The sequence below is a fragment of the Rhinoderma darwinii genome, chromosome 3 (genome assembly GCF_050947455.1).
Source record: "Rhinoderma darwinii isolate aRhiDar2 chromosome 3, aRhiDar2.hap1, whole genome shotgun sequence".
In the NCBI taxonomy this organism is placed as follows: domain Eukaryota; kingdom Metazoa; phylum Chordata; class Amphibia; order Anura; family Rhinodermatidae; genus Rhinoderma; species Rhinoderma darwinii.
In genome coordinates, this window is record NC_134689.1 from 292,210,322 (window position 1) to 292,228,884 (window position 18,563).

General features: G+C 44.5%; 1 protein-coding gene across 3 annotated transcripts in view; it reads right to left on the reverse strand.

The window, feature by feature from the left end:
• The window catches only part of HOMER2 (homer scaffold protein 2), a 191,379-nt gene that overhangs the window by 44,377 nt on the left and 128,439 nt on the right, over nt 1-18,563 (reverse strand). For all 3 annotated transcript variants that reach the window (XM_075855233.1, XM_075855235.1, XM_075855234.1), the window contains one exon: nt 2,768-2,860. In XM_075855233.1, coding sequence (XP_075711348.1) covers nt 2,768-2,860 — 93 coding nt within the window. The remainder of the gene's footprint in view (nt 1-2,767; nt 2,861-18,563) is intronic.

Below are 18,563 nucleotides of genomic sequence, written 5' to 3' on the forward strand. Positions count from 1 at the left end.
AAACACAAATTTTGCTTGAAAAGGTTTCAAGCCATACTTGTAGGGGAATTAAGCTGCCAGAATTATAGAAAACACTATAAATGACTCCATTTTTAAAACAATATCCTTAAGGTGTTCATCCAGGGTTGTTGAGTATTTTGACCTTACCAATTTTTGCGCAATTAATGCAAAGCCATTGTGAATAATTAAAATGTGCCATATTTTGACAAATATGTTCATTTCCTTAATTTTTTTTTGCATAAAGCAAAGGAAACTGAGGAAAGGTACCCCAAATGTTATTGCACTTGTTCTTCTGTGTTTAGAAATACCCCCAACGTGGCTCCAATCTGCTTACTGGACCCATTGGGCATAAAACAGAGGGAGCACCCTTTATCTTTTAGGGCACAGTTGAATGAATTCCAGACCCCATCTCTTGTAGCAGCAATGAGCTGCCAGAAGCCTAGAAACCCAAAAGAAATGACACTATTTTCAAAACTACACCCCTTAAGGTATTCATCTACACCCCTTAAGGTATTCAGTGGTTTAGTGAGAATGCTAACCGCAATTTTTTATAGGAGGAAATAATGAGAATTACCTCAGAGAATATGGGTATATATGGTTTTCTGCAAATACATTTTCACATAAAACAGGACAAAAAAAATCTCTGAACAAATTTGTTACTACGTTAGAAATATGCCGCATTATTTTTGGGGGCCATACAGAAAAGGGAATGCTATCTACTCATAAGGGAGGCATGTCCCTAAAAACGCATTTGCTCGTCTATAGGATTATTTTTTGCTAACAAAGCTGTTGTCCCACATTTGTGTCATTTTGACCAGCGTTTCAGTCAGATATATAATAAATTATATTGGGGAAAATAAATTGTACTGGAGTGAAGGGCAATATATAAAAATAATGGAGGAAAATCTATCAAACTATGTGGCAAACTCGAGTTTGTCCCCAAGATGAAAAAGACACCTGTAGGACTATAATAACAAGTTATTTTTCTGTAATAACTGGTTATACAATGTCTCTTTAGCCCCATCAATCTCTATATAAGGGACGATCGTGCCAAGTTACTCGGTACTCCATAATAGGCCCCTGCCCGGCAAGGTAGGAACTACTATGTGCATAAAACAACCAATCACCTACAGAATTCATAAAGGGACAGTGTTCAAAACCATCTATAGGAACAGTAAAGGATCACTATTCCTCAAAATAACGTCCGTATTTCTAGAAATAATGTTGGATGTAAGAAGCCCTGCGGAAACTCAAACAAAAACCATGATAAAACAGTGTTTTTTTTAAGAAACAGCTCGATTATTAGAAATCCTTCACACAAAAAATATGATGCCAGTAACAACAAACTGTAATATGAATGGAAATAACAGCTATATATGGCAGGACAATGTCAAAAGAACAGCCAAAAGAAACAAAATGCTAATAAAATATACACTATATCCAAGGAATATAATATATATAATTTGGTCTTTTATTATTAATCTAATAATGTGGGAGTGGTGTGAACATTTCAAAACATGGATGGAGACGGAGGCCAGTTTTGTGGGACGTTTGGGGCTACAGTAGAGTGAATTTTTGTGTATCCTGTGTTTACCTCTTACGCAGCATATTTTCTATAGGTTTCTCTTCGACAGGGAGCAGGCAAATAAAACATCTTTCCGCTAGTACTTGGACATCTTCAGACTCATGGGGTCTTCGGTTTGAAAGAGGTGGCGTGCAATTACGTTTTTTAAGATATGAATCCTTGCCTCCTCTTTTTTTGTACAGGACAAAAACTGTTATGAATGGTTATCTGAATGAGGTTTACGGCCACATTTTTCAGACCAGGTTCTTGTTTTTCGTTTAACCAAATATGGCTGAAATATCTGGTCGGCTATATCGTCCCTTTTATAAATTTATTCAATCTGTTAAGCATACTGTTTTTTCTTGTTGTATACAGAACCTCTTTACCTGTATGAATTGTACATAGGACAAAAACATCTTTCCAGTCCCAAAATGAGAGAGCGGGAGTATACACAATGCATTCGGAAAGTCTTCTGACCCTTTCAATTTTTTCACATTTTGTTATATTGAGGCCTTGTGCTAAGCAGCGAGAGAGTGAGAGAGAAGATTCAGACTGCGGGTAAGAGATATGTCACCCCAGTGCTGCATTGTCTACTACACTTCTCCTTTTTGCTGTATGATGTCCACCGTGCTGCTTCTGCTTTTACGAGCGTGGTACAGAAACCTAGAGGACCAGCATATTCTCTGTTCTCTGTGTGCTCTGGCCCACCCACTAGCTCAGAGAAAACAGAGAATTAGAGAGTGAACACGCAAAAGGGAAAATTGTTCAAAAAAAAAAAAAAAGCCATATAGAAGCCATATAATAGCCAGAAATATTGTTATTCTTCATGTACACTCATGATGGATTATTCTGAAATTCACCAGAAAGCTTAGGTACGCTTTAAAGCCTTACACATGTAATGGCTGTCGGCCGAACGCCCGTTGACTTCAACAGCTGTTTCTGCCGACTGCACCATAAAAGATACACACTCAATTCGGCTGAGGGCACCTGCTTATTTCAATAGGGAGAGGGGAATAAGCCACTGCAAGACATCACTGGCAGTGGCTTATCTTCCAGCATGTCCGCTTCTTCTTTTCCCAGGCAATTGAAATTGGGTGCCGGTATGTAAGATCTTGCTGGTCAGTCCTTTTGATGTCCCACAGAGATATTCAGTGAACCTTATAAAACCAACTGTATGTGATCAGTAGAACAACAAGAACGTACTTGGGAATGATTACTAGACGTTTCCATTTTTTCTTGTGATCGGTCTCGGGCCAGTTTTGCAGCTTCTTTAACTTCCTGAAACTTGTCAGCAAACTGCAAAAAAAAATGTACACATTTTTAGTGTTAAAAAAAGCATTCTTGCGAAAAACTTTTGGGGTAAAAAAATTACTTCAAGATGACTGTCGTTTTTTTCCAAGTTATATTCATGTGTATACGATATGCATGCTTTTTGTTTTAAACCATGTGCATACCATATAGGCCTTAGTATGGAATTCTCCCCCCTGCCCCCCTCAGACACCAGGGCATTGTACATTTAATAATATTCTAGCTCCACCAGCCTAAATACATCACCCATGTCCCAGTTCAGAATTGCAATTCATTGTGCTGCAATTATGGTGTGAATCTAAAGAATAGTTAGGACTGTTTTATATAGGTAATCATTTGTTCATATCTGCGTTTGGATTTTCCTTCGCTCTGCTCAGGTCACAGGAGCAGTACAACCAAAAACCAGAGCCGCCGGATCCGTCGCATGAAGGAAACCAATGGCATCTGACAGAACCCATTGACTTTAATGGGTTCTATCGGCTTTCAGTCATGGCGTCTGTCGTTTTTTCAGCCAAAGCAGCGCTGCAGATGTGAACAGAGCCTAAGCCCTGCAATGCAACAAATGAATATATAGCAGACATTCTGCAAATGCAGGCAAACATCTGATTGCTTGTCATACACAATAAACGGTTATAAAAAAAAACAGCTAATGTGGACCAATCAGCTCTCCTGACAGGTCTGTTTTAGTAAATACTTGCATTCCCTATGAAATAATGCTGGAACATCTTTTCTTAAAATTTGGAGTTGTGCTATTAAAAACTGGACAACTGGTTACTGGTCGTAACTATTCTCCTTATCAATAGGATGTGTCCTCACACAATCAGTAGGAACAATTATTGTTTACTTCCAGTGGATACAATGGTGTCCATGGTCATGTGATGGACACACAGGTGCTGGAATCGTTAGTAGACCGTTCTGATACACATTCTGTAACTGTAACGAGCCGTGCACCTGTGTGTCCATCACATGACCATAGACAGAATTTTATCCAGTGCAAGTAGACAATGAATGTTTCTACTGAATAACAGCGGAGATCTTGAAAACCGTGAGGAATTAATACAGAAAGAATATTGGAAAATTGTCTAACTTTTAATTATACAAAATCTAACATTAAATTTGCTGAAACTGGACAACCCTCTTTAACGCTCTTAGGAAAGTATAAACAGGTGTTAAATACCATTCCACAGTAATCATAACCTATTATTATAATCACAAACCTAGTAAAAGCAGAAGCCTATAAAAGTGCTGTTCCTTCTCAGCAGCTATTAAAATGCTCGTAAAACTTTACCTGAAGATTTGAAATTATTATTTATGGCATAGCCAAGTGATGCTCGGCTGTTTCTGGAACTCCCATAGAAGATAATGGAGAGAGCCACACGCATAGCCCGCTGTTCACTTAATCCCTGCCTGGAATCGCCAGCTGGCGGTCGCATCGCCAGACAAATCTTAGTTGGGCGACCCCGCTCCCAATATAGGTGCGGATCCCAGAGCTGGGACCCACACCTATCAGACATTTATGGCTTATCTTGTAAATAGGCCATAAATGTATAAGTTGAGAATAGACCTTTAAGGCTATGTTCACACGGAGTATTTTGGAGGAGGAATATCTGCCTCAAAGCTCCAAACGGAATTTTGAGGCAGATATTCCTCCCCCAAAATACTCCGTGTGAATAGCAATGATCGCGCCGTTTTTCGCCCGCGGCCATTGAGCGCCGCGGGCAGAAAACACGCTTTCTCCTGCCTCCCATTGAAGTCAATGGGAGGTCGGAGGCGGAAGCGCCCGAAGATAGGGCATGTCGCTTCTTTTTCCCGCGAGGCAGTTTTACTGCTCGCGGGAAAAAGACGCCGACGCCTCCCATTGAAATCAATGGGAGGCGTTCTCGGGTCGTTTCTGCCGAGTTTTGCGACGCGGTTTCCGCGTCAAAAAACTCGGCAAAAGACCCCGTGTGAACATAGCCTTAACTGTAGGAAACATTTGCTAATAAATTTGTCGAGTGACATTAACAAATATTTGCAATGATTCTAGGGGAAAATACCACAGTACATACGGCATCAGACGTAGCATGACACAATCTTTATTGTCTTTCAGGATCGGACGTAAAAAAACTTGTATAAAATGAAGCATATGGAGTTACAGTAAGGCCCAACAAACCTCAATAGAAACCGTAATACGGCAGCGTCCATGAGCCCTGCAAGTTGTTTGACAACGTGTTTTTTACTTCTATTTGAAGAGGGGGCTAAATCCTATATATAAAAAAATAAATCATTCTTATCTTGAGATTATATAAAACAATCATGACAGAACTGATGTCCCAAAGTAATGATAAATAAACGGTCACAAAATAATTGTATTTAAAAACAAAGACATACTGGTTCAGATCAATATGGTCTTAAAGGCTATTGACACCTGACACCATGTTGGACCATTTTTACTTTGCAGTCTATATGTATTTGCATAAATTGCAGGTTGCTCTGTCTCATTCACAGTAAAAACCCATCAGTGTAGTTTATGGACAGTTTGATCTACTGAGTGCTTAATCAAGCGGTTTAAAACGTCCACAAAAGGTGTCCATAGCCTTTAAAGGGGCTGTGCCATCAATAGAAATGGCAATATATAAACTCAATATAGATTTTAGAGTAACTTAGTACAGTATTGCTATAAAAAAAAAAAATCCTTGCAGAAATATGGTCATTATCTGCTTGTAATAGCACCACCTGTTGTTCAAATGAATACGTCTCAGCACGTCATTCTAGTAAAGCTCTGTTAAGGCCCTTTTACTCCGGGCAATTATCGGGCAAAATCGTACAACTGAAAAGGTTGTATTCATTAATGGGCGCACAATTTTGCAGGTAAAGTGCCGTTTCAATGGTCGACTACGCTATTAATTCCGTCAAAACGACGGAACCCTTGCACAACGGAGACAAACGGAAACCATTGGCACCAGATCAGTCACCATTGAAACCTATGGTTTCCGTTTGTTTCTGTCATGGCTCCGTACCGACGGAAAGCTCAGACGGAACGTCAGAACGGAGCCCTAGCGCAGATGTGAACGAAGCCTTATCTAACAAGTTGCACTAGATTTATCATATTGTGTGAACCACTGCGATAAGTATGGAGTATTTTCTCTCTGCTTGGTCTAAATTTAAAGGGTTTGGGCCATCTATAGAAATGACAATATATAAACTCAATATAGATTTTAGAGTAACTTTGTATAGTATTATTAATATTAAAAAAAGTTTCCTTGCACAAATATGGTAATTATCTGCTTGTAATAGCACCCCCTGGTCTTCAAATGTAGAGGTCTCTGACATGCTGACATTCTCTAGAATGACGTGCAGATGTGCATGCACAGTACAATGAAACATCATCCCAGATGGCCGGCCTGCTAGCAGGACGGTTAATGCAGCAGTTTTTGACAGCGGACATTCTGGGCAAAAAATTGCACCACAGTTTGGCGCACAGGGAGATTACGTTGCGTATGTGAAACCTCAGCCTAATAGTTTTCATAGAAACTTTCATAGTTTACTTCCAATGGATAAAAATCTGTCCTGGGCATGTGATGGACACACAGGTACATGGCTCATTACAAGATATAGCTCTGATATGCATACTGTTAACTTTAATCAGTCCTGCACCTGTGTGTCCATCACATGACCAGGACAGATTTTATAGTAAATTATGAAGGTTCCTATGGAATGACAGCAAGCAGAGATCTAGAAAACCAGGAAGGAAACGATAAAGAAAGCATATTGGAAAATTGCATAACTTTTCATTATACGGAGAATAACTTTTATTTGCTAAAACTAAAATATCTCTTTAGTCCCTACCCACACAGCGGCGTAATAAGTTGCGGTAACCAGGTTGTTCTCACGCTATCACTTGTAGGTTTCGGCTGTATCTTTATAGCTGACACCCTCTTTAACATCAAATCAAAGATCGCACCGATCCTGGCCATTTAACCACTTAGTTGCTGTCGTCGATAGTGACTCTTGCACCCAAATGATTTTACAAAGGGTAAACCCACTGTAAACCCATTGTCTCCCTCTGTGACGCAATAATGGGGTGCAGAAAGGCTGCTCTGGCAGAGGGGGCCTAATAATGGCCCCCAGGTCTACCATGTACGAGTGCATAAGGCAGGGCCTAATAAGCAACCTATCCGTGTATAATACATGAGTATTGCAATGTACAAGCGATCAAGGGATCGTATGTGCCAATGCAAGACTATAAAAAAACTAAAAAAAAAAACTTTAATAACATTTAAACGGACACTAACTTTTCAAACAACTTATCTAACAATTATCTAACAACTAATCTAATAGTATACCTAATATAAAACAACTTTGTAATTTGCTTACTGCTAAAATTTAGTTGGTTTGTCCGCAAATTCCATGTTAAGTTACTGCCACTAGGCATCTCCCTTCCTGTAATCAGCTGACAACAGGGGGTGGACAAGCATTGGCTGACCCTGGTTACAGAGCAGAATTGACAGGCTGTAGAAGGTGGGAGTGTGTGACTTCACTGCCTGGCTATAACTTTCTACAGAGAGAGGAGGGAGCAGAGATAGTATTAGCATGACTCAGCAAAACAAGCTGCATGTAAGCCTATGCCATGTAAGGAGGAAGGAGGGTTGAGGAAGGAGGGTTGAGCATTGGGAGGAAGGAGGGGTCAGCAGGGGGAGGAAGCAGGAACAGAGAAACATAAGGTTTCTATGTAACCCCAGTGCTGGATTCTCAGCTACACTACTCATTACTGCTGTATAATCCCCCTTATGCTGCTGCAGCTTCTATATATATGTGATAGATAGGAGAGCAGGATTCTACTCTTCTATGTGCTGTGTATAGAAGACATGATAGCCGTTAGGCTCCATCCACTAGCATTGAGACAACTGAGAATTAGACAAAGCCTGCAGATGGGAAATCTGCTAAATAAAGCCACATACAAGTCATATAATGGCCAGACAATGTTATTCTTCATGTACACATGATAGCTTATTCTGAAAAGCCCCCTGAAACGTTAGTTACACTCTAAAGAAAAATGTAAAGAAAAAATAAAACATACGCCCCAAAAAAACAAAAACAAAACCTTTTTGCCCTTACAGAATGCTTTTTTATGGGAAAAAAAAAGACAAAAACACAAAACACAATGATGCATAATTTGTGTTCAGTAACGACCCATACCACAAACCCATACCACAAATGAAAATGGTAATTATCCCACATAGTAAATATGTTGGTCATCTTGCCTCCCAAAGAAAAGCAATAAAATGTAAAAAAAAAAAAGTTGACAGTACAAAAAAAAAAGAAAAGTTAGGTATGGCTTTCATAATGTGGCGACAAGTTTTTTGTTTTTTTACAAAAAGTGTTATTGTGCAATAGTAAAAATAAAAAAAATGGCTTTTGGAACGAATAAACCAGAAAAATCGCTGCATCCTTAAAAATTTGGCCACGTCCTTAAAGGGAACCTGTTACACGCATGGACTCTAATCAAAACGCCTGTATCTTTGAGTAGTAGATGCTCTAAAATAGTATACCAGTGTTTTTTATTTTTGTAAAATCAGCGATGTATCTATGTAATCCACAATTGAAGTTTTACCGCCTACTTTGTAAATGAACTGTTCAACATCATCAGGGCTGCTCTCTTCAGGCTGTAACCATGTCTCCATGCTGATGAAAATGCAACAGCGACGGCCCCCCGCGTCCCCAAAAACTCACTGCAAATCCCAAAAGTAGATGGGATCCAACGAGATTGCGTAAGGTGATGTTGCAACACCACTAACCCACTGCATGCGTAGTCCCAAAGCCAAGCTACATGGGACTTGTGGGCATGATTCTGTGCACGTTCCGGATAGTACACTGAGCCGGCATGCGCAGGATTTCATTTGTAGTAGGCAGGGGGCAGCTGTTAAACACGCAAGAGGAGGTGCCGGTAACTGACTGTCAGAAGAACTTCAGACTCATCTCTAGCCAAAAACGCCCAGCGGACTCATCTCTTCTCATTACTATACAGCGAGGGAAAACTTCAGGGACTCATTGTAGAGCTACAGGTGCTCCATTAGACAGGATTATGGATTTGGGGCACAGGCTTTGTTAAACCCTTTCGGACTTTATACTTTGTTTGGGCGGGGGGGTCAGATCTTGGTGATATGTGCCTTTTAAGGGGGTAAGCAATATTTAAAGGAATTTGGGATTTGCAGTCTACCAGCTGATTAACACTGGACTTGTCAGATGGCGACAAAAACTGTGAAAATCCTGTATTAGGTTTGTTTTTTCAAATGAGAATCATTTCTTGGAGATCTTCCAGGAAATTAATGGGGAAATAGAACAGGTGCTGCTGAGAAACAGAAATGTTTTGTGGGTGGATTGGCTACTAGTTATTAAACAGAAACTGCCAAATCTGACACTTATTGATCAACACCAATCAGTGCTGCACAAAAGGATGATTAGCGGGAGGCAGGAAACATTTAATAAACCTGGCATTTCAACCACAGGCAACTTAATGGCCTTTAAAGTTTTCTGGTTTTAAATCTAACATTATGAAGACTTCTCCATCCGGTTTTTAATATAGAAGAGGAAAATTAATTTGCAGCATTTCTGCTATGCTTAAAAAAAAGAAAGAACAAAAGATCATTGTTTTAATTAAAAAAATTAGATTCTGGTGTTTCTTTTCTGAGTCCCGATTGGCAGTCACATTTTTTTTTTTTCACTAAAATCGTGCAGTTTTCGGACTAGTCACTGAGCACCTCACTTTTCAGCAGTCATCGCAGTATTATCAAAGGCAGGATTAGGGCGCACTTACATTTTGTTGCAGAAATTTCTGCCACTGAATATCAGTTCCATTCATCTGAATGGAACTTGTAGAAATCCATGTAGCTGTTGCAGAAATCAGATGGAGCCGATTTTCAGTCGCAGAAACACCAGCAACAAAATCTGGCACGTGTGACTGTACCGTTACAGTAAAAGGTAACAACTGTATTATAAACCAGTACTTAAAATGCCATACTTGAACGAGGCCATGATGCATTACCTTGCACAACCACTACAAATGTAACGGAGCGCAAGTACGAATGGAAAGGAAAATCATGTAACATAAGAAAAAGGCTGCGGCGCTCGTACAAGTGCCACGGGCCCTTCAAACAGCTGATCAGCAGGGGTGCCGATAGTCGGACCCCCATGATTTAATATTGATGGCCTTTCCTAAGGATTGATGTCAATTTAAAAAAATCTGGATAACCTCTTTAAAAAGTGACATTGGCCTTGTACATACACCAGTTGTAATTTAGTTGTATCCTTTATCTCAATCTATTGGGATAAAATTTTATTGAATTTGTATGGGTATTTCCAGTTTATGAACAATATTTTGTATAGGGGACTAATTTATTAACCAACTGTATCCAAGTTAGGGTGGGTCTGTGGATTTCAAAAGATATGACAACTTTCTGGGCACAAAAGGAGTAGAAATCGGAACAAAAATGAAAAGCCCTGAATCACATCTTCAGCGATATCTAGTATTCTGGAAAAGCTGAAATCATTGAGTCATTGAAAAATTGGAGAAACTCAGACCTAAAAGGCAGTAGTTTGGAGCAGGACCAAACAAAATGCAGATATGAACCAACATCTACTTGACAACTAAGGGCTTGTCCACACGTAACGGATTTGCTGCAGAAAATTTCTACAGACAATCCACTGCGGAAAAACAGCACCATTTCCTTTCTTTTTTACTGCAGAAAATAGTGCAGATTTTGCAGCGTTTTTTTGTGGTGATCTCACCTCTGAAAAATGCAGGAATTCAGTCCACTTTCTAATCTAGCTGGAGCATAGTATACTCTATTTAGAAACCATATTTGAGTTAAATAATCCGTAGCACTCTCCACTGAGTCAAAGTAGGTGTCACCTCCTTTCAATCCTCTGCTAACAAATCAGGGATATCTGCCACAAACTACGTGAATGATTTATCAAAACGGTTTAGATCCAGGAGCCTGTAAGAGGGCATAAGCTCTGGCTAGGGGCTTGGAGAGGTCTGGGGTACCAAGTTGATCCTCGAGTTTAGAGAAAGTGTGAAAAGATTACAGCGCAAAATTGAGCCGGGAGGACATAACGGAGTTGGAGAAAGTGAAAGAATGCAGATTTTGTGACCCCAAAAGGTCTCCATAAACTCAGTGAATGTGGGAAGGCCTTTAGTGTCAGGAAATATATGAACTAGATATTTCACCCCTGCCCTCACCCACATTTCGACCCCAGGAAGTTAGAGTAGACGTGGATTTGGCCAAAGGGGGATTCAAGGAGAGAGAGCAGGCTCTGCCACAGCTTGTAACATTTCCTGCATTACCATCCAAACCTAGGCAATAGTTTTGAGTGGAAGAAATCTTGATAAAGGGGGCCCAGCTCAGAGGCAATAAAATATAGGTATTGTAGACACTGAAGCGCCTAGGGAGAGTGTCAGGGACTGCAAGGGGTTAAGAAAGGATGGAACGGTTTAAAATAATGCCCAGGATCAGGATTGGTCAACAAGGGGTAAGAGGGGCGTGGTTAAGAAGATATAAGGCAGAGGTTTGGAGCAGGAAGCCCTCTTACCTTCAAGCTGCAGTGGAAGAAACACCTTTGCTGCTGCTGTGGAGATTCAGAGCGTGGTCGGTAAGAAGATGGCAGAAGAACTGTTGCGGAAGGTGGCACAGCGGGTAGCGGCAGAGGGGCCTGCCTGGCTGGAATCCCTGTTGGAGGAAGGAGAGAGGCGAGGAGCTGAGCGGGGCACGGAACAGTCGGGAGCGGCTACCCGAGGTAGGCCGCAGCGCGTTACACGCCCTCCGGTTAGACTAAGCCCTAGCCCTGTTGCTATGAGGGGTGCTGTGACTGCTGCACAGTCATGCGGTGGTCCCAGCAGGTCCCCTAGGCCTATGTCGATGGGTGCTTCGTCGGTCGACATAGTGCCCCCCTCCCCCCCGTCCACTCGTCGCGCTGGCGTCCTTCCCCATGGCGGTAAGAGGGCGGCTGTTAAACCGGCACGGGCACGGTACAACCCGCCTCGAGCTGCTGATGCGGGCGCGGAGGCAGCGGCCGACTATCGTGACAGTGGGGTGAATATGGCGGACTCAGGCGACTGGTCCGACATGGTCGCTTACCATGCGGCATGTTCACAGGAGCTGGGACTTGCTTCTGGGGCCTGTGTGCAGCCGGGGTCGGCGCCATCTTTCCCCGTGCTGTTCTCTACGCATCCAGAATTGGCGGCGGGGGGAACAGGGGCGGGACGTCCTGGCAGGCGCAGTGCAGCCAGGACACAAGATGGCGGCGCACGAAAAAAGATGGCGGCGGGTGCGGGGAGGCGGACGGTGAGCAAGCAGCCCAGCCAGGGGGCGGGGGCTTCTGCGGTGCCTGTCGCTTCTCCACCCCGGTCCCCCCCGGGCCCCTGTCAGCACGGGTCAGGGGCAGGGGGGGAGTGTGCTAGGAAAGATAGGAGTGAGGGTGTTTTGGATGCTATTTGCCCTTCTCCTGCCTTGTCATCTTTCTCTCCTCCAGGTCCAAGAAGGGAGCGTTCCAGGCGAGGGAGGAAACGCCGGGCTGGTGGACATCGCCGGCACGGCCATCATGGACGTCGCAGGTCAGGTGACGGGAAGAGGCGTGGTCGACGTTATTCCTCGTCTTCCAGCGATGGTTTCTCCTCCTCGTCGGCGACGACGTCCGCATCATCCGGATCACGGAGGAGGTCGTCGAGGAGATCCTCACGGCCGCAGAGACGCAGTCGACGCCGGGAGGTGCAGCGCTTGTCGGTGGATCAGGAGCAGCTGTCCCAGGTTGTACCTCCCGCCGGGCCGGTGGAGGAGGTGCAGGCCGTGGTTCCAGTGCCGCGGCAAGTGGCTGAAGGACCCTCTGGAGTCGGTGGGACCTCTGGGAGCGGTGAGTCGGCCTGCGGTGACGCATGGCTTAATAAATCTAATGCAGCGGGTGCGGATTTGATGTCTGTTTTAAAAGCCGTGGTGGCTGGGTTGAAAGTGAATGAGGGAACGTCGTGTCCCTCTGTGCCACCAGAGGGAGCTATGCCCCCGTCTGAGAAAGAGAATGCTTTAGCTAGTTTGACGTTTAGAGATTCATTGTTTTGTGGAGTCGCTCCTCTCGGGACTCATTTGTCAGCTGAGGTCAAGGACAAGATTTGGAGGAATGAATTTGTGGATATTTGGTCCTTGGTCTCGGTGGAGCAGGTGACTGTCGACAAGGAGCGGGGCTTTGAGAGAGGTTCGGATAGGAAAGCAAAAGTAGCGAAAACATTTGGCAACTGGGTACAGTGTTACGCTACACTGGCTCATGTTATTTGCCAACGCTATCCTGGAAAAGGGGCCGAGTTGTTTGTCTATTTTGACACAATTTTCAGCGCCCACAGGCTGCACGGTGGTGCGGCCTGGTGGCGATATGATGAAGAATTTCGGCGACGTTTGGCTTTGTCGCCTGAGATTAGTTGGGCGACGAAGGCAACGGACGTGTGGTTGCAGCTTATTTTAGCGCAAGGGAGTAGGCAACAACGCCCCTTTCCCAGTGCGGCCGCAGCGCCGGGCCCCGCCCCTGGAGTTGCGGCCGCTAGGCCCACAGGTGCCTGTTGGCTCTACAATGAGGGCCACTGTCGTTTCTTTGCCACGTGCAAATTTCGACATGAATGCTCCATCTGTGGGGGCGCTCATTCGGCGCTCCGGTGTTTCCGGAGAGGTAAGCAGCCGGTCAAGGCACCTCCTTCCGGCGCAGCGGAGAACGCCGGTGAACGTGCTCGAGATGGGCCCATGGTTAGAGCGGTACCACAGGAGGCGGGAAGCAGAGGTGCTCACTAACGGGTTTTCGTTTGGTTTTGAGATTCCTTTTGAATATTCTGCGACATTGTCATTGGCTGACAATTTGAAGTCGATCAATGAGAATGTGGGCATTGCGCGGCTAAAATTAGCTAAAGAAGTGGAATTAGGAAGAATGGCAGGTCCATTCAGCGAGCCGCCGTATACGAATCTGCGAGTTTCCCCCCTTGGTTTAGTTCCAAAGAAGGAACGAGGAAAGTTTAGGCTGATTCATCACCTTTCTTTTCCTCGCGGTGGTTCTGTTAATGACGGTATTTCTAGGGCGGAGGCGGCGGTTTCGTATACGTCTTTTGATGTTGCAGTAAGGTTGGTACAGGCGGCTGGACAGGGGGCGTTGTTAGCCAAATCTGATATTGAAGCGGCCTTTCGTTTGCTGCCGGTTCATCCGGAGTGTTTTCACCTGCTGGGTTGTTGTTTAGACAAAGGGTTTTACGTGGATATGTGCCTTCCTATGGGTTGTTCAATATCATGCAGTTACTTTGAGATGTTTGCGTCATTTTTAGAGTGGGTAGTTCGTTTAGAGTCTGGTTGTGACTCGGTCATTCATTATCTGGATGATTTTCTTTTTGTGGGCCCGGGGGGCTCGGGGTTGTGCAGCACGTTGCTGAGAGTGTTTCGACAGGTGATGTCGCGTTTCGGGGTACCTATTTCCGAGGATAAGACGGAAGGTCCTGTAACGGTTTTGTCATTTTTGGGTATCGAAATAGATAGCGAGCGGATGATTTTTCGCTTGCCGGATGATAAATTGGCTAGGCTAGTGACGCAGGTTGACCAGGTCATGGGGTCGAAAAAAGTGACGTTAAAACAGTTACAGTCGTTAATGGGATTGCTGGTGTTTGCTTGTCGTATAATTCCAATGGGTCGTGTTTTTTCTAGGCGTTTGTCTTTAGCCACTAGAGGTATCTCGAAGCCAAATCATTTTATCAGGGTAACCTCTTGTATGAGGAAGGATTTGTTTGTCTGGCATTCTTTTTTGAGTTCGTTTAACGGGAGGTCGGTGTGTCAGGAAGCTGAGTTGTCTAATGTAGATTTGGAATTATTTACGGATGCAGCCGGAAGTGATGGTTTTGGAGCAATTTTGGGCCGAAGTTGGTGTAGATCCCCTTGGCCCTTGCATTGGAGTAATTTGGGAGTCTTACGTAATTTAACGCTATTGGAATTGTTTCCTATTATAGTTGCAATAGAGTTATGGGGTAGCGTGATGGTGAATAAGAGGATTGTATTTTGGACAGACAACATGGCGGTGGTGCATGCGGTGAACGGGTTGTCGTCTAGTTCGTTGCCGGTATTAGCTTTATTAAGACGGTTGGTTTTGAAGTGTTTGCGTTTGAATGTGTGGTTTCGTGCAAAACATGTTCCGGGTGTCAGTAATGTGATGGCTGATGCTTTGTCTCGTTCACAGATGTCCCGGTTTCGGGAATTGCACCCGGCAGCTTTGGCAGAAGGGGTGTCCCCCCCCCTTCACTTATGGGCCCTGGTCGAGGACAACTTATGAGACTGTTGAGGGGTTCGGTGGTACCGGCGACTTGGAAGAGTCATTGCAGAGCGTGGGATCGGTGGTTGGAGATTGCGGGGAATGACTTCCCATCACAGGATGGGTGTCACCTGGACGTCACGTTAGCAAGTTTGGTACAAATACGTCAGGAAGGGGGTAGTGCGGCCACGGCGAGCAAGTTTTTAGCAGGAGTGGCCTTTATGTTAAAATTGTGGGGATGCAGAGATGTTACAAAAGAATTTGTAGTTCGGCAGTCGTTAAAAGGGTGGAAAAAAGAGGCGTGTTCAAGGGACACGAGGCGGCCAGTATCTTTTTCACTTTTGGGTCGGCTGCTAGCCGTTTTATGTTTTGTGTGTCGGGATGAATATGAAGTGTCCTTGTTCGGCGCGGCGTTTTCTTTGGCTTTCTTTGCCGCTTTACGGGTTAGTGAGTTGGTTCCGCACAGAGTAAGTGCGAGCGGTGGTCTTCTCGGATCGGATGTAGTAACGTTGGGAGATTCTCTCAGGGTCTGTGTGCGGAGGTCAAAGACTGATGTGGTAGGAAGGGGGGCTTGGCTGTCGATTGGGAGGATTGGGGGGCAGTATTGCCCGGTAAAATGGGTCCAGGAATTCGTGTTGGTCCGAGTGCCCGGGACTCAATTCTTGATCCATCAGGATGGATCCGCGATGTCGCGTTTTCAATTTGAGGCGATTTTTAAGGCCGGCTTGAAGTATCTAGGTTTGCCGCCGGGCGAGTTTGGTACACATTCATTTAGGATAGGTGCGGCAACTGAGGCGGATGCCTTGGGCTTGGATTCAGCGGCTATCATGAGTCTGGGTAGATGGCGCTCTAATAGCTATAAGTCATATGTGCGACCTGATCTGGTCTTAAAGATGGTGTAAGCTGGAAGTTTTCATAAGAAAGGTCGCCCCCTCCCCTCCCCCCCCCCTCCCCTTCCCCCCCCCCCCCCTGCTTTCCTTCCTGTTATATGGAGTGTTATGTTAACCCTGCCTGTAATTTTCATTTGACCGGAATGTAGCTTAATTTCTTTGTTAGGGTTGCGGCGCCCCCAAGTGTGGATCTTGGGGCATTCGTATGTGCATTGGGCAGCGGTTCGAGCGGGTCGAAGGCCATTAGGTCCGAATTTGGGCCTCGCACAGGCCGACGTCCATTGGAGAGGTGTCCGGGGATTACGGTGGGTGCAGTTACTGCCAGAAGTAGTGGCAGTTACAAGGCACACGTACGGACCTGTTGTCCTAATCATCCATGCGGGTGGAAATGATATCGGCCAAGTGAAAATGGCTGAGTTATTGTCAATAATACGAACTGATTTGGCGCGTTTTCGGGATCTGTTCGCCCGTTGCGTGATAGTTTGGTCCGAAATAGTGGCGCGCACGGTGTGGCGAGGAGCGAGGAATATGGCAGCTTTGGAGAGAGTGCGCAGGTTAATTAATGTGCGGGTGTCGCGGTTCATTCGCTCTATAGGGGGGGATCGGGTTGCGACACCAATCCCTGGAGGGGGATAATGCAGATCTGCTGGCGCCGGATGGAGTGCATCTGAATGATATCGGGCTCGATATCTTTTTATTGGATCTCTTGGATGGTGCCGAGAGAGGGCTGGCGTTGCTTGGTGGGGGTGGTCGGGGGACTGAGTAGGTTTCTCAGTTCCCCCTTCTTGGCGGAAAGTACGGCAGATGAAGACGGAGGTAGCACCCTACATGCCTGATGGAGACAGGGAGCATCGGCATTTCAGGAGGAGAGAAAATAAATAAATATATATATGTCTTCATGCCGATGGTTGTAAATAATAATAAAGCTGTGGCCACTTCCACATTTGCATAAAGAAGGTGTTGGTGTGTTAATTCAAAGAAGGATGGTTAAGGTCCTGGGCAGGTAAAGTGGATAATGGGTCCTTGCAGTCTTGTAGACACTGAAGCGCCTAGGGAGAGTGTCAGGGACTGCAAGGGGTTAAGAAAGGATGGAACGGTTTAAAATAATGCCCAGGATCAGGATTGGTCAACAAGGGGTAAGAGGGGCGTGGTTAAGAAGATATAAGGCAGAGGTTTGGAGCAGGAAGCCCTCTTACCTTCAAGCTGCAGTGGAAGAAACACCCGCCCTCCCTCCCCTGGTGGTTTTGGTTTTGTTTTAAAAAATTTCTACGGTTATATTCTTGTTCTGGCGTTTTTCTGGTTTTTTCGTAGATGTCACAGCTGGCGGAAAGTACGGCAGATGAAGACGGAGGTAGCACCCTACATGCCTGATGGAGACAGGGAGCATCGGCATTTCAGGAGGAGAGAAAATAAATAAATATATATATGTCTTCATGCCGATGGTTGTAAATAATAATAAAGCTGTGGCCACTTCCACATTTGCATAAAGAAGGTGTTGGTGTGTTAATTCAAAGAAGGATGGTTAAGGTCCTGGGCAGGTAAAGTGGATAATGGGTCCTTGCAGTCCATGTTAGGTGCTGCAAGCCCTCCATGGTGTTTGAAGGACCTGGAGCATGGTCAGACTGAAACGGGGTATTTGGCCTTGACAGTAGAAAAAAACAAATTATACAATCTTGGAGCTTAAATTTTTTTGGGGATCACCATAGGGGAGACATGAAGCAGCGGACCAGAAAATATCAGAAGAAATTATGTGATGTCAGGAGCCAGTAGCTGTCAGTAGATGTCAGGGTTAGGGGATTCTACAGAGTCCTGGAGCAAAGCCTATACTAGCACTCTGCCCGGGACTCCGGCTCTCGGAAAGACCCTGACAACACTGTCCATATATGGACAGTGATGTCAGGGGATTCCACAGAGTCCCGGAGCACAGCCTATACTAGCGCTCTGCCCGGGACTCCAACTCTGGGGTTAAACAAAGGGTTTTTTTTTTTAACATTATGAAAGAGCGTGTTGCACGCTTATCGTTCGCTCTCACTTATCTAATCAGAGAAGTAAGATGGCAACGGAGATTAGAAAATGTTTATAGCTGGGTGTAGTAGGCATGATGAGTCCCTGCTGCCAGCGCATTGCATGTTGGGACACAAGCAGTGCATGTTGGGAACTGTATGACCGGAAGAGCAAGACAATGAACACACAGAGGGAAACAAGGATCTCAATGTGAACAAAAGAGAATAATAGTAAATTAAAAAATGAAAATGTAGATAACGATATTCAGGGGGCATTAACAGATAAATTGAGAACCATTGCAGTGAAAAAAATAATAAGTATTAGAAAACCGCTTTAAAAAAAGTCACCCACCAGACCATCCAAGCCAAGAGTCTTTCGAAATGACAAAATATAATAGTTGCATCAATGTCTACACTCGTGATCAAATCATCCAACATGGAAGCCTGATCATCGGTTAGCGGGAGAGCTCAAAGTAAGGAGCTAGCTGCATGTTCTGA